This window comes from Eubalaena glacialis, chromosome 4 (genome assembly GCF_028564815.1).
Source record: "Eubalaena glacialis isolate mEubGla1 chromosome 4, mEubGla1.1.hap2.+ XY, whole genome shotgun sequence".
In the NCBI taxonomy this organism is placed as follows: domain Eukaryota; kingdom Metazoa; phylum Chordata; class Mammalia; order Artiodactyla; family Balaenidae; genus Eubalaena; species Eubalaena glacialis.
The window spans coordinates 182164798-182180327 of record NC_083719.1 but is presented as its reverse complement, the minus strand read 5'-3'; the positions used below and the strand labels follow the sequence as shown (position 1 = coordinate 182180327).

The window sequence follows — 15530 nt, the reverse complement described above, 5'->3', positions numbered from 1 at the left end:
GAAAGAGAGTAAATCCTGAGTTCTCAAGAAAAATTTTTTTCTATTTCTGTAATTTTTTTTTTAAATTTTTATTTATTTATTTATGGCTGTGTTGGGTCTTCGTTTCTGTGCGAGGGCTTTCTCTAGTTGTGGCAAGCGGGGGCCACTCTTCATCGCGGTGCGCGTGCCTCTCACTATCGCGGCCTCCCTTGTTGCGGAGCACAGGCTCCAGACGCGCAGGCTCAGTATTATGGCTCACGGGCCCAGCCGCTCCGCAGCTTGTGGGATCTTCCCAGACAAGGGTTCGAACCCGTGTCCCCTGCATTGGCAGGCGGATTCTCAACCACTGCGCCACCAGGGAAGCCCTATTTCTTTAATTTTTAATGAGATAATTTTTAATATGAGATAATGGATATTCACTAAACTTATTGTGATAATCACTTCATTATGCATGTAAATCAAATCATTATGTTGTACACCTTAGACTTTTACAGTGCTGTATGTCAATTATATCTCAACAAAACTGGAAGAAAAAAAAAAGAATGTGGACAAGAAAATGAATGTTAACAGGCACAATTAAATAAAATGAAGTGGTAATACTCAATGCTGACATGGCTGCATTAAAACTGGTAATGCTAATTCCTTGCTGGTAGCTGTGTATATTGCATACAATTTTTCCAGTGACATGACCCTGAGATAGTCATATCCTTTGACCCAGAAATCCCACTTCTGGGCATTGATCATTAATTCAAAGGAAGTAAAAATACAAAATAGTTAACAAGGCTTGATCCCTTATCTGGGCGTGTGAAAAATCATATCTATATATGTGTATATGTATCAGTTAGCTACTGCTGCATAACAAATCACCTCCCCTCCCCAAACATAGCAGCTTAAAACATGAACAAGATGATAGCTTCAATGTCTTTTATAACCTAATTTTGGAGGTAATATACCATCGCTTCTGCTGTATTCCCTTGGTCATACAGACCTGCCTTGGTACAATGACAGAGGAGATTACACAAGAATGTGAACACCAAGAGTCAAAGATCATAGGGGGACATCTTAGAGAATGACTCTCACGGTCCACATAGGAAAAAGTTTGATCATGTGAAGACAGGCAGAAATTGGAGTGATGGGTCTAACATCCAAGAACACCAAGGGGTGTGGGCAGCCACCAGAAGCTAGGAACAGGCACGGACAGATCCTTGCCTGGAGTCTTCAGAGGGAAAATGGCCCTGCCAACACCTTGGTTTTTGACTTCAACCCCCCATAACTGTTAGAGAATAAATTTCTGTTGTCTTTTATTTATGATAGCCAAAAGGTGGAAACAACCCCAGTGTCCATCAACGGATGAATGGATAAACAAAATACGGTCCCTACATAAAATAGAATATTATTCAGCCTTAAAAATGAAGGAGATTCTGACACCTGCTACAACATGGAGGAAACTTGGGGACATCATGCTCAGTGAAATAAGCCAGACACAAAAGGGCAAATACTGCATGATTCCAGTTCTAAGAGGTCCCTTGAGGAGTCACATCCATAGCGACAGCAGGTAGATGGTGGGGGCCAGGGGCTGGGGGAGGGGATGGGTAGTCAGTGTTTAATGGGGCAGAGTTTCAGTTTGGGGAGATGAGGAAGTCCTGGAGGTGGATGGTGGGGATGGTTGCAAGACAATGTGAATGGACTTAATGCCACAAAACTGTACACTTAAAATTGGTTAAAATGGTAAATCTTACGTAACGTGTATTTTACCACAATAGAAAAATATTTTTAAAAATTTTGTTTTAAGCCCCTTGTTTGTGGTAACTTTTTAAGCAGCCCAAGGAAAAGGACACACTTGTGTAATTACAAAAAATACAGGAAAAATTAGGAGTGCTCCTGAATGTGGACCTTCCCCCACACCCACTTTACAGATGTGGAAACTGAGGCTCACAGAGTCATTTCCTGGTCTCCCGCAACAATGTAGAATGGAAGTCGGCCCATGTCCTTTCCCTGTGGGTGGTATGAGGTGGTCCCACATTCACCCACCCCCTTTCAGTAAAAACCACAATGAAAGAGCTTAGAAAAATGTATTCCTTTGTTCTTTTCCTTTGAAATAACACACACAGGCAGGGAGGTGGGGAGTGGTGTAGGTGGGGGAGGTGGAAGCATTGAGGGGGGGTCGTCCCGTCCCCCCAAATCCAAGTTCTTCTTTTACAGTCCTTTAATGGGGTTCCCCAAGGACTTGGAAGGAATGGAGGGGTCCCCCAATAAGCCTAAGCTCAGAATCCAAATATAAAGTGCAGAATATACAGGGTGGGGGTACTGGGAATTAGGGCGGATGGGATGTCTGCTCCTCTCCAGTAGAAAAATAGACCTGGAATGAATGTGGGGGACTGGGGAGTTTGGGGTTTGTTTTGCATCCTTGGTTGCTTGGGTTTAGGGAAGCTGCTCCTGGCTTCCAACTCTGAAGTCTGGGGAGGGGCTGGCAGTGCTGGGGGATGTGCGCGGTCCCCTTAATGTGTCCCCAGCCTTGTATTGCCTCCTTGCCAGCCCCTAAGAAAGAGCGACTGGATCCTCCAGAGGGACCCAGGCTCTGGGGGTTGTTATCAGCCTAGACAGTGGGAAGGGGGTGTGAGACATGGCCCTGCTGGGGGAGTATTTGAGAGAGAAGTTTCCCTGCAGTCCAGGCTTTGCTGGGGAGGTAGGGGGTCCAGTGTCTGTGCAGGGCCTGGGAGAGGCATCTCCTCCCCTTGCGGCCGGCATGAGACGTGTCAGGACAGTGGACAAGTCCCGTGGGTTTTCAAGCTGGGAGGCCAGGACCTGGGTTTCCTGGAGGCTCCGTAGACTATGGGGTTTGTGCCATGGGGGGAGGTCTCCGGGCTCTGGTGTGTGTCTGGGACGGGGGCGCGTGGGATCCAGGATACCGATTGGCCTATTGGGAGCTAGACTGGGGGGTCTGAGCGTTCAAGATCCAGTGCTTGGGAGGACTCGGGTCAGAAACCAGGGGTTAAGGGGTTGGCATCCAGTGCCTGGAGGTGGTAGGGTCTGCCTCTTATGGATGAAGTTTTAGTACCCAGTGCCTGCGGTGAAGGGATCTGGGGTCCAACAGCTGCAGTCACCAGCACCCTCTCCTCTGCCACTGGGCTCTCGCGACTGTGGTTTGAGGAGTGAGGATCTGGTGGGTCGGGGCTTGGAAATCTGGGATCCGGTGGTTGAGGGTATAATGGTTGAAATGTGGGGATCCGGGAGTCGAAGCAGAGGGATCCAGGACCCAGTGTCAAGGTAAAGGGATTCAGGAATCCAGTGGCTGGAGGGAGGGGGTCGGGGCCCCGGGACCTAGGCATTGCACTGTCAGGGTCCGGTGCGCTGAGGTTTCTTGATATCCAGAATCCAGTGGCTGAGCTTGGAGATCCAGGACTTGAAGCATGGGGATCTAGGATCTGCCAGTGGATCTAGGATCCAGTACTGCCTGAGGACACTGGATCTGGTGCCTGAGGCAGCTGGGGTCTAGGGGTTTAGATACAGGGTATGTGCTGCTGTGGTCGGGGTATCAGGATCCATTAGCTGGGTTGCGGGGGATCCAGTGGTTACGACGTGGAGGTCCAGGACTCAGTACGTGTTGGGGGAGAGGGAAACGTGGGATCCAGTGGCTGGGATGTGGGGATGCAGGACCCAGTGGATGAAGTGTGGGGATCCTGTGGTTTGAATGCGTGGGGGGGGGACCTGGGATCCACTGGCTGGGCCCTCAGTCTCCAGTGGCCGAGGTGTGGGGGATGTCATGATGGAGGTGAGGGATCTGGGGGAGGGGTGGGCACTGGGTCCCTCACCTGGACGTGACCCCCAGGGCCTGCTTCATGTTCTCGTAGACCACGTAGGAGATGCTCACGGCTGGGATAACCTTCATGAAGTTGGGGGCAATGCCCCGGTAGAGGCCCCGCACGCCCTCCTGGGACAGGATGTGACGGAGCAGACCCAGCATGGACAGCTGGGGGGCTCCCTCGATGGAGGCTGGTAGGGGGTGGGGAGGCCAGGTAAGGCCAAAGGTCCCCCTCTCACTTCCCCCTCCCCCCCACTCCCCCCCAGGGCTGGGCCAGGTGGCCACTGCAGCGTGAGGGAGGAGGGTTAGACTAACAGTGGGACCTACCACTCAGAGTCGGGACTTCTACTGGCCTTGGAATTGGCTGCTCATCTCTTCACCCCAATCTGGAGGCCCCAAGTTTGGGGATGACTAGAAACAGAGCAGCTATGTGCGGAGGGGGAGGTGGGAGAGGGCACAGAAATTTCCTCTTCCTGGAACTCAATTCCTTCTCCCTTTTCCCAGCTAACTCTTACTCAACCTTCCAACCTCCATTCCAAACCAGCTCTTCAGGGGAGCCCTCCTTGGCACCCCTGTCTAAGTCCAGCTTTTCCTTCTCCCTTTTATTCAACCCTAAATCCACACTTCATTGTGGAATGATTTATTCACCATCTTCCTTCCTCTCCAACTTGGGAGCTCTTTGAGGGTGGAGGACCACATCTGTCTTATGCACGGATGACCCCCGGCAAAAATCACAAAACACAAATGCTAAAATCCCCGAGGAAATTCTCAAAAAAGATTCAGGGATAGTAGCGGGAAAAGAAAAGAAAAAAGAACCTCAAAAGAGCAATACAGAGAAATACAGTAAAACAATTGTAGCCTGGCCCTGCTCCTCCTTGACCTCACTATATCCCAGCCTTGCAAATTAGAACTCAAGTTACCAGCCCGGAAAGCTGCCTCCCAGCTGAGATGGCTAGGATGATCTTCTGGCACTGGCTGTATCTGTTCTCCTACTTAGGGTAAAGGGCTCCCATCCCAATGTCACAAAAGGGTAAACTGAGGCCCAGAGAAAAGTAGGGACTTTAGTCAAGGCCATCAAAATCCAGGAGGATCCCAGCCCGGGACTCTGCTTTCTCACGGGGAGGAGCTGGGGATGGGAAGGTGGACCCAAGTCGTGAGACCTTCCCTACCTCCTCCTCCCACCCAGGCCTCACCTTGGGCCTGCATGCGGGTCCGGACCAGGGCCAGGGGGTAACTGGCTATCTGGCCACACGTGCTGGAAATGGTGCCGCAGGCCAGGAGCACGAGGATGCCCGGGTCGGCCGAGTCGTGGCTATACTGCTGGAGCCACCGGTTCTTCAGGGTCTGGCAGGGGTGGAAAAGGGAGGAGGGTGGGTTGGAGGTGGGTGACACCAGGACCCTGGCTTCAGAGGTCCTGCTGGCTGGCTTCTGTATCCCGTGATGGCTGGTGTTAGCCAAGCATTTTACTTGCATGCTCTCACTCAAACCTCACCTAGACCCTCTCTGGTATATGGAATAACAGCCCCCCTACTGTTCCTGCCTTAATCCCTGGAATCTGTGAATATGGTACCTTCCGTGGCAAAAGGGACTTTGCAGATGGGATTAAGTTAAGGATCTGGAGATGGGAGATTATCCCAGGATATCCAGGGGGGTCCAATGTCATCACAAGTCTCCTTGTAAGAGTCAGAGAAGGAGATGTGATGACAGAAACAGAGATCAGAGAGAGACAGAGAGAGAGATCTTGCGGTGGGGGGGCAGATGCTATGCTGTTGGTCTTGAAGATGGAGAAGGGGCCATTAGCCAAGGAACGTGGGCACCACTAGAAACTGGAAAATGTAAGGAAACAGATTCTCCCGTAGAGCCTCCAAAAGGAAAGCAGCCTGCTGACACCTTGATTTTAGCCCAGTAAGACGCATTTTGGACTTCTGACCTTCATAACTGTGAGATAATAAGTTTGTGATGTTTTAAACCACAGTTTGTGGTCATTTGTTACAGCAGCCATTGGAAACTCATACAATCTCCAAGGTGGCCACCCCGCCCTTATCCCTTACTACTTCAGCTCAAACCTGCCGACTCCAATGGCCAAGCATCCATGGCTCAGCCTGAGGATTTTATCTGGTCCCAGGCAAGGCTGCTCTGAGCACATAGGAACAGGTGGGCAGTGCTGGGAAATTAGCACCCCCAGAAGCAACCTTCAGATGATGACTGACTTGGTGTATCAATACCCCAGCTCCCTTGCCTCTCTGATGGGGGCATGTTCTACGCTTTCTCCCGGAGGTCCCCACCAGGATTGAGCTCCACCTGTCTGCTGTGGTATCTTGCTTGATAATGCACCGTTACGGGTTTAAATGCATCCCCCACCAAAAAAAAAAAAAAAAAAAAGGATGTGTTGGGGTCTTAACCTTAGAATATGACCTTATTTGGAAATAGGGTCTTTGCAGACATAATGAATTAAGATGAGGTCATACTGGAGTAGGGTGGGCCCTTACCCCAATATGATTGGTGTCCGTATAAGAAGAGGAGAAGAAGAAAAAGGACCCATAGGGGAGAAGACAGTCATGGCAACAGAGGCAGAGACTGGAGTGATGCGTCCACAAGCCAAGGAACGCCAAGGACTGCTGGCAAAGGCCAGAAGCTGGGAAGAGGCAAGGAAGGATACCCCCTACAGATTTCAGAGGAAGCATGGCCCTGTTGACACCTTGATTTTTGACTTCTAGCCTCCAGAACTGTGACAATAAATTTCTTTTGTTTTAAGTCACCCAGCTTGTGGCACTTTGTGAGGGCAGCCCTAGGAAACTAATACTAAAGCATGATACTTTTCGGTTGCCTTCCCTTCCCTGTCTTACTACTTCCCCCCAAAACAACTTGCCCCCCCATCCCTGTTTCTGGAAGACCTCCAACTAAGACAAGTACCATTACGATCCCCATTTTATTGATGAGAAACTGAGGATCAACAGAAGTTACTTGCCCAAAGCCACAAGATAAAGGTGACAATCAACATTCAGAGCCACCCCCAAGTCCAGAGCTGTGCCCTTGGCCAATCCCTTCTGAAGCCTTCTGTGAGGCCTCTGTAAATCCAGGATCTTCTTTTTGGCCTTGGGACTGGAATTGCTCATAGGTTTCATTTCCTAAGTCAACTCCAGTGCATTGGTAATGGCTGCCTGGAACTGTGTTGAGAGGGACTCAGTGCTGTGATGGATTGGTGATGTCTGGCCTGGGCATGGAAGGGGCAAATGAGAATCGTTTACCATTACTGCCTTTGCAATTTTAATAGCCGCCTTTATGGGACTGGAGCTGCATTTGCCAAATAGGTGTTTTTAAGAGCAGTTCTGTTAAAAAGAGGTTCTGATGACTGGAAAAGTATGGCTAACACTGGGCTTAAAAAAAAAAAAGGTAAATCACTTTTCTGCAGGACTTCTCAGAGCCTTTAAGGGACTAATTTAGATCTTGAAATGCCAAGAGGGCACAGGGCTTTTCAAACTTCTTAGACCTCCGAACTCCCTTTTGGGGTGAAGAATGAATGAAATAAGGTTGCAGAATAAGGTCTTATTTCTGCTCATGACTCTGAATGGCTTCCTATCACATTTAGGAGAAACCCAAACTCATGATCAATTGAGTCCTTGCTGACTCTTCAGCTCCCTCCAGCCACTCAAGACTTCCACTCCTCAACAACAAAACAATCTCATCAAAAAATGGGCAGAAGACCTAAATAGACATTTCTCCAAAGAAGACATTTAAGATGGTCCACAGGCATGTAAAAAGATGCTCTGTGTCACTAATTATTAGAGAAATGTAAATCAAAACTGCAATGAGGTATCACCTCACACTGGTCAGAATGGCCATCATTAAAAAGTCTACAAATAATAAATGCTGGAGAGGGTGTGGAGTAAAGGGAACCCCCCTACACTGTTGAAGGGAATGTAAATTGGTGCAGCCACTATGGAAAACAGTATGGAGGTTCCTTAAAAAACTAAAAATAGAGTTGTCATATGATCCAGCAATCCCATTCCTGGGCATATATCTGGATAAAACTATAATTCAAAAAGATACATGCACCCTTATGTTCATAGCAGCACTATTTACAATAGCCAAGACATAGAAACAACCTAAATGTCCATTGCCAGATGAATGGATAAAGAAGATGTGGTACATATATACAATGGAATATTACTCAGCCATAAAAAAGCATGAAACATTGCCACTTGCAGCAACACGGATGCAACTAGAATTATCATACTAAGTGAAGTAAGTCAGAGGAAGACAAATACCATAAGACAGCACTTATATGTGGAATCTAAAAGATGGTACAAATGAACTTATCTACAAAACAGAAACAGACTCACAGACATAGAGAACAGACTTATGGTTACCAAAGGGGAAAGGTTGGGGTAGGGAGGGATAAATTGGGAGTTTGGGATCAGCTGATATATACCACTATATATAAAATAGATAAACAACAAGGTCCTACTGTATGGCACAGGAACTATACTCAACGTCTTGTAATTAACCATAATGAAAAAAAAAAAAAGACTTCCACTCCTCCAATAGGCCATATTCATTCCTGCTTCTGGACCTTGGCATTGGCTGTGCCCTTGTTCACACTCCCTCCTGATATATATTCAACTCATCACTCCAACACCACTTCTCAGAGACATTCCTAGACACACACCCCTCCTGCCCATGGCTACTTTCGATTGCACGTCCTGTTTATTATCTTCTGAGAACATTTCAGGATCTGAAATTACTTATTTGCTGGTTGACTGACTTCTTTGTTCATTGGAGGGGTGTCCCGGGAGGACAAGAATTATGTTTTACTCCCTGAATGCAGCAGCCAGCACAGTACCCAGAACACATGGATGCTTAGGACATAGTTGCTAAGTGAACGGGTGAATGAGTGAATGAATGAATAAATGAACGAACGAATGAATGAAGCCTTGTCTCACTTGGCTCCGTAGACGCTGGGTGCTGGTAGGGCAGGTATGGATGGCAGGTACTGGGGATCTTAGATCAGGACCAGCTATGTCATTTGCGGGGCCCAGTGCGAAATAAAAATATGGGAGGTTCCTTGTTCAAAGATTATTAAGAATTTCAAGAGGGTGACAGCAAAGCATTCAACTAAGTGTGGAACCCTTCTGAGTTGGTGACTCTACAGGTTGCCTGCCCATGAAGCTGGGCTGGATACAAAGATTGGGGGGATGCCTGGGAACTTCTGAGGCTGTGCTAATTGGGAGAACCTGGTGATCCCACCAGGAGAAGGGAAAAGCAATGGATGAGGTCCCTGGAAGAGAAACAGCAAAAACTCCCAGCTCCTGCTTCTCCTGATAAAGGCCCCGAGATGCTGGTCATGGGGTATGGATTTTATGGCGGCGGCAATTACTGAAATGGCCTTGAAGAAGATATTGGCCTGGAGGTGGAGGTGCGTCTGACCCACGTTTTTGGGGGGATGGGCATCTTTGAAGCTCATCTTCGCCTGCTCCCACAATTCTGTGAGCTAGAGTGGTCCCCGACTTTCACATGTCCTGAGACCCGGGAAGGCCAAAGTACAGATGGAAGGTTCTTGCGGTGGGAAGTGGAAGAGTGGTGGGGCAGCGGGGGAGGTCCAATGCCTGAAGGAGTTCCCCGGGATCCCAAGGCCCATGGTGCTTTGCTTCTCCACCCCTAGCTAGGGAGGTCGACTGAGCCAGCCCCACAGGAAGGGCAGATCCCAGAGAAGGGAGGACCACAGACCTCGTAGACGGCCAGGTCGATGCCCGCGTAGGGGATGATGCCCAGCACGTTGGGCAGGTAGCCGCGGTAGAAGGCTTGGGGCCCTTCTCGCTCCAGGATCTGCCACGCACAGTCAAGCAGCCCCTTATACTGGCCCGTCCGGCGAAGGGTCAGCCGTGTCTTCAGTACCTGGGGAGAAGCCGGTTATCCCTGGAAAAGCTGCCTTCGGAATCACTACATCCAGGAATGAAGACGCTTAGAAATTGTACCTCCTAGATGGAGATACCCTGAGAATAACTGAATTAAAAGAACCACTTGTAGGACTTCCCTGGTGGTCCAATAGCTAGGACCCTGCACTTCCCTTGCAGGGGGCACGGGTTCGATCACTGGTCGGGGAATTAAGATCCTGCATGCTGCTTGGTGTGGCCAAAAAAATAAATAAATAAATAAAAATATAAATAAATAAAAGAAACACTTGTCCTAGAATCTTCTTCTACCCCCAAACTCTATACCTACAAACTGGTTACGCCTATCAGAGTTGCACGTGGCACCCACTGCTGTCTCCCAATATCTTGTTACCTTCTCCCTTGTCAATAGAAACTGCTATTTTCAGCAAGAACGCAGCCTCTAGAAATAAAGATTACATTTCTCAGCTTCCCTAGGCGTGTGGCCATGTGACTGAGTCCTAGCTGATGAAACAGAAGGTGAAGAGGTAGGCAAGGCTGTCAGAAAGCATCCTTAAAGGCAGGGAGGTGTTCCTTCCTCTGTTCCTCCTTCTTGGCTGGAGCGTGGATGCTGCGACTGGAGCACAAGCAGTCATTTTAGGCCATGAGGTGGGTGTCACATGCTGAGGTGGTAGAACAAGATAGAGGGAAAGAACCTGGGTCTCTAACACTCTGAAGCCACCAGACCATCCCTGAACTGCTCACCTCCGGACTTCATTTATGTGATTTGAGTTTTCCGTCACTCAGAATCCTAAGTGATGCCTGGCACAATCTGAAACTTGAAATGATTTCTCCAAAAATGGTTTCACCTAGAAATGATTCCCTTGGGGACAAGCATCCTGGAAACCAGTATCCTTAGACGAGTCATATCCATAAATGGCTGGACCCCACAACTGTTATCTAAACAGCTAAACCAACACTACTGTCCCCAGAAGTCACATCTCAAACCGTGATACCCAGACCAGCTACACATGAAGGAGCATTGTTCTAATGAGCTACAGTCTGAATCAAGAAGAAGCAAAGTTATAATCCCAATGCTTATCCCACCTTGGAGTGAAATGGTTATTGCAGGCCCGCCCCCAGCCCTGCAATGGAGCCTCTGCTAGGGCCCCTCCTTCTCACCTCCATGGGGTAAATGATGGTTTGGGCTGTGGCACCAGCCAGGGAGCCAGCCACAAAGCGCTCCTGCACATGCAGTGTCTCCTGCTGCCCCCAGATGGCCCGCTTGATCTGAGAGGGAGACACAGAGGTGGCGGGACCTCAGGGGTTGGGCCTTCAGTGCACTTGGACCTTCCCTCTGCTGTCCTCCTCCTGGGCGCATCCCGAAGGGGAGCAGATGCCCACTCCTGGGGACCTGCAGACATCCCCCACCCACAGGCCAATCCTGCAAATCCTCATGTCTGTAGCCCACGCCTCCCCATGCCTGCCCCCACCTGCTCATAGGCCATGAACTTGATTGCCGACTCAGGTGCAATCTTGAGCACGTTAATCCCGTTGCCACGCCACAGGGAGCGCACGCCCCCCTCTTGGATCATGCTCCGTAGGCCTCCCAGGATGTTCAGCCGGTTGGTCTTGGAGGCGTGGACCTGGGTGGGAAGACCGGGTGGCTTTGGGGACCCCTCCAGGGGTCCAGGCCTAGGGAAGGGGGTGGGTATCTCCAGGGCCCCTCACCTGCATGAAGACCTTGAGGCGGTCCAGGGGGGCTGTGCCCGTCCGGGACACGGCACCCGCCATCGCACCCGCCACCAGCTGTTTCCACCACATGCCAGTCAGCTTCTCCTGCTCTGAGAACTCATCCGGGACAGTCAGGCACTCGCCAATGTCCAGGACCTGGGGATGCAGAGGCTGGGGGTGTCATGCCCCAGTGGGGCTGGGGGGATGCAACTCTGCCCTAAACTGGGGCGTCTCCCCCATGACTCCCAGGGTGCCCACCAATGAATCCCACTCCACCAGTGAATCTCACTTGGAGAGCCCAAGAGATCCCTCTTGGATCCCTACCAGATCCAGCCCCGCGGTCTCCACAAAAGATAACAACATCCTTCCTGGGGATCTCCACCAAATCCCATCAAAGCATCCTATTCAAGTCTCTACCCCACAGGGGACTTCCCTGGTGGTCCAGTGGTTAAGACTCCACGCTTCCACTGCAGGGGGCATGGGTTCGATCCCCGGTTGGGGAACTAAGATCCCACATGCCGCGTGGTGTGGCCAAAAATAAATAAATAAAAGAGAACATATAAGAATATATATATATTATGGGACTTCCCTGGCGGTCCAGTGGTGAGGGCTCTGCGCTTCCACTGCAGGGGGCACAGGTTCGATCCCTGATCAGGGAACTAAGATCCTGCATGCCGTGCAGCACGGCCAAAAAAACAAAACAAAACAACAAAAAAACCCAAACAACAACAACAAAACAAACAAGCCCCTGCCCCATAAAGATCCCTCCAGAGCCAATCAGATCCCTCCGATGGATCCCACCCAAGGGTCTCCCACGTAAGAATTCCAGAAGATACCTCCAGGGCCACACAAGATCCTACCAGGGACTTCCTATACATGGAGCCCAGCAGATCCCTCCTGGGGGTCTCACCAGATCCCCAGGGGTCTCCCCCACAGAGATCATCCCCCCTCTAGCATCCTTCACCTGCAGACTTCTTAACCAAGCCCCTCGTGGGTCCCCCAGGGTGGGAATCTCTGGATCTCCCAAGAGGATCTCAGCAGATCCCATGGATGGACCCCTCCAGACGCCATCAGATCCTACCAGATGCATCACTCAGGGATTCCCACCCTGCAAATGGCAATCCAGAGCACTTCCTCCCTCCCACCTTCCAGTAGATCCCGTGAGACCCTCTGAAGACAGTGGCTTCCTAACTTGTCTTCTCAGCAGCAGAATCCTTGACTGAGGGGAACAGAAACCAGCAGAAAGAGAGCCATGTGGTTGAGGGTGGGAGACCAGATGCCCCATCTGGTGAGCCCTTTCTTCCCTGAACCCCCAGAGGCCCCACAGTAAGTCTGAAGGGTCCCCATCAGCCGGCAGAGACCTCACCAGATGGGTCCCGGGAGCCCCAGATGGAGGAAGAGGAGAGCAGAGCCTCATCCCTCGACTGCTCCCAGTGGCTCCTCCTTCTAGAGTCCTGAGCCAGCCCCTCCCCCCATGCCCTGGGGAAGAGGGCCCGACCACCAGGCTGGGACAGCCGCCCCCCCACCTCACCGTGGAATGCTTCCAGAAATACAGCACGTCTTCCACATTCTCCAGCGAATGCAACAGGAAGTGGTCACGCCATTCCTGCCAGTCAATGGTCATGGTGCCATCACGGTCCATGCTGCGGGGGGAGGGGTACAGGTGGGACAGAATCAGTGCCTGGGTCCAGGGGTGAGTTGAGTGAGGTTCTCGTGGATTTGGGGGGTAGACTGAGCTCCTTGACACTGGGAGCTCCCCATTTTACGGAGGGGGAAACTGAGGTTCAGAGAGGGGAAGCAACTGGGCCAAGATCTTAGCTCCACTGCCTTGGGATTGGGTCTGAGGCTCAGAGGCTCAAGGTGGCTGAGGGGTCTTGGGGACCTGAGTTACCTGGGATTCTGGACACCCCGCTACTCACCTGTGCAGGATTTTCTCTGCCTGCTCCAGCGAGATGGAAATGCCCAGAGCTCGGAAACTCTGCTGGATCTCAGAGATGTCGATATGACCTGGGGAGGGGGCCCGAGGTGGGGAAGTGTGTGTGTAGGGACCCTGAGATGGAGGACCAGGACAGCTTGGATGGGCATATTGAAGAAGACCAGCGGATCCAGGAACCCAAGGTGAGCTTTGTGGCAGGGTTGGGGGGGTCCTTGACCCACTGGGATCAGAGGGGTAGAACTGGGCCATATTGGGGGGGGGTCTTCTGTTTGATGAATGAATGAAGGATTGAATCCAGGGATAATTATGGGGGTCCCTATGCCACAGGGGGTTGAGAGGCAATATTGGACACCCAGAAAAAGCGATGGGGGGTGTCTCTGTCTCACAGGGAATCCAGGAGCAATATGTCCCACGGAAAAATAAGACTAATAAATAATAGTGTCCCACCCCAGAAGGAAAAGGAGGTGGGATAGGCCGGCTGGGCCCCGAACCACCTAGCTGGGGGTGAGGAGAGCTCCCAAAATAGCGTGTGAGTCATCAGGGAGAAGTGGCCCTCCCTCCTCCTCCTAGCGCTGCCATTTCTAACCCCGTTGGCATCTCCAGGGCCCCCACAGCCCCATCCCTGGGCCTCACCATCCTGATTCCGGTCCAGACTGTGGAACAGAAGTAGCAGGCGCTGCTCCCGCTCCTGCAGGTAGAGGATAAACTCCTCCAGGTCAAGGCCGCCATCTGAGTCAGCATCACCCTCAGGGGAGACGCCCTGGCAGGGGGGAAGGGCCAGAAGGAGTTCTGGGAAGCTGCTCCCCCAATCTGGAGGAGGCAAGACAAGCTTCTGCCCCAGGAACCCAGGTCCCCCCTTCCCGCAGTCCTGCACCTAGAGGACCAGGGCGGGGAAGTCACCCCCTCCCTTGATCATCTCTTTCCTCAACAAGATACCCAAGGCCAAGGTAGGTCTGTGAGGTGGACAGCGGTTGTCCAGTTTTCCTGGTGAGCAAAACGAGGCTCTCCAAGGTCAACTCCAGTTTTCCTGGTGAGCAAAACGAGGCTCTCCAAGGTCAAGTCACTTGTTCAAGGTTACAGAGCTGGGAAGTGGGTAGGTGGACTTGGGCTCTTGTCTCTGAAAGCCTGTCCTTCCAGCTGTCTCTTATATGAACTTGTCCACGTGGCAGTTTCAAGAGCTCTCCTTGGAGACAGCACTGGGCAATGTGGGGCAATGACACATCCACACTGAACATCTGCAGGGCCTCTGTTTTCCCATCTGTGAAGTGGGAGGTTGACTGGAGGTCTCAGGGTGCTATGGAGACAGTCCAGTGGCATCTGGGCCTCCAGGTGTGGGGGGACACATGCACGGGCTTGGGGTCAAGTTCCTGCTTTGACAGGTGCATCCCCAGCTGAGCGTGGCCTCGGATAGGATTGGGTCCTTGGCTGGGACAGCCTGGGGCATAGAGCCAAGCCCAGGAAAGGACAGGGAAGGGAATGTAAACACAGAGGCTGGGGAGGGTGTGTCTCCTGGAGGTGGGTGCAGGCCTTGTGTCTCGGGTTGTGCAAAGAGTTCAGAGGAGGGTGTGTCCCGGGCAGTGGGCAGGAAAGCGCACGCGGCCCCATTCCCAGGCAGACATCCCTCACCCCGAGGGAGGAGGGGGACGGGTTTGGCAGCCGAACCTGCAGGCCTGGGGCCTCGGTGGTCCTGTCTTGAGCGAGCCCGTTAGGCCCGGACACGGGCGGGCAGGGGGAAGGGGACAAGGACGCCCAAGCTAGGAACAGGTCCAGGAGTCCAGCCACAGGCAGTCCCGGGCTGCTCCCGGCACTCCATTCAGCGGCTCGGGTTACCCTGCGCGGGCTGGGCTCCCGCGCCACGAGCCAGGAGGGGGTCCCGGCGAGGGTACCTGTTGGGCTCCGCGGTCCGGCTTGCCCCCGCCCAGCCGGGCCAGTCCCTGGCGCAACTCGTGGACGTCCACGCGACCATCCTTGTTACTGTCCAGCTCCTCGAAGAGGCGACCCCAGCGCTGACGCCGCTCCGCATCGCCCGGGCCCCCCCGCATGGCGCCCGCCCCGGGGGGAGGGGAGGCCCGGCAGCGGCGGCCTCAGCGGGGGCTTGACGGCTCCCCCTCCCCCCAGGGGCCCCGCAGGGCCAGCTCCGCGGCCACTGCCACCGCAGCCTCCGCGCTGCCTGCCCGGCTCTGGCACTTGTAGGAGGCGGTGACTGCTA

At 52.2% G+C, this 15530-nt stretch overlaps 1 protein-coding gene across 3 annotated transcripts; it reads right to left on the bottom strand.

Annotated features, from left to right (window-relative positions):
- Nucleotides 1-2041: 2041 nt before the first annotated feature.
- Nucleotides 2042-15509, bottom strand: SLC25A23 (solute carrier family 25 member 23). 3 transcript variants are annotated; one of them, XM_061190638.1, is made up of 12 exons: nt 15208-15509; nt 13955-14081; nt 13305-13392; nt 12917-13028; nt 11383-11541; nt 11145-11297; nt 10834-10941; nt 9509-9676; nt 9186-9272; nt 4975-5125; nt 3792-3972; nt 2042-3471 (listed from the first exon to the last, which is right to left on the bottom strand). In XM_061190638.1, exons 1-12 carry the CDS (start codon nt 15361-15363, stop codon nt 3417-3419), a joined length of 1545 nt encoding a protein of 514 aa, XP_061046621.1. In that variant the 5' UTR covers nt 15364-15509; the 3' UTR covers nt 2042-3416. The 3 variants fall into 3 exon arrangements, with proteins under 3 accessions (XP_061046621.1, XP_061046619.1, XP_061046620.1); XM_061190636.1 differs by lacking the exon at nt 9186-9272; XM_061190637.1 differs by lacking the exons at nt 2042-3471; nt 9186-9272 and adding an exon at nt 4109-4192 and having other exon boundaries at nt 3887-3972.
- Between the last annotated feature and the right edge of the window lie 21 nt (nt 15510-15530).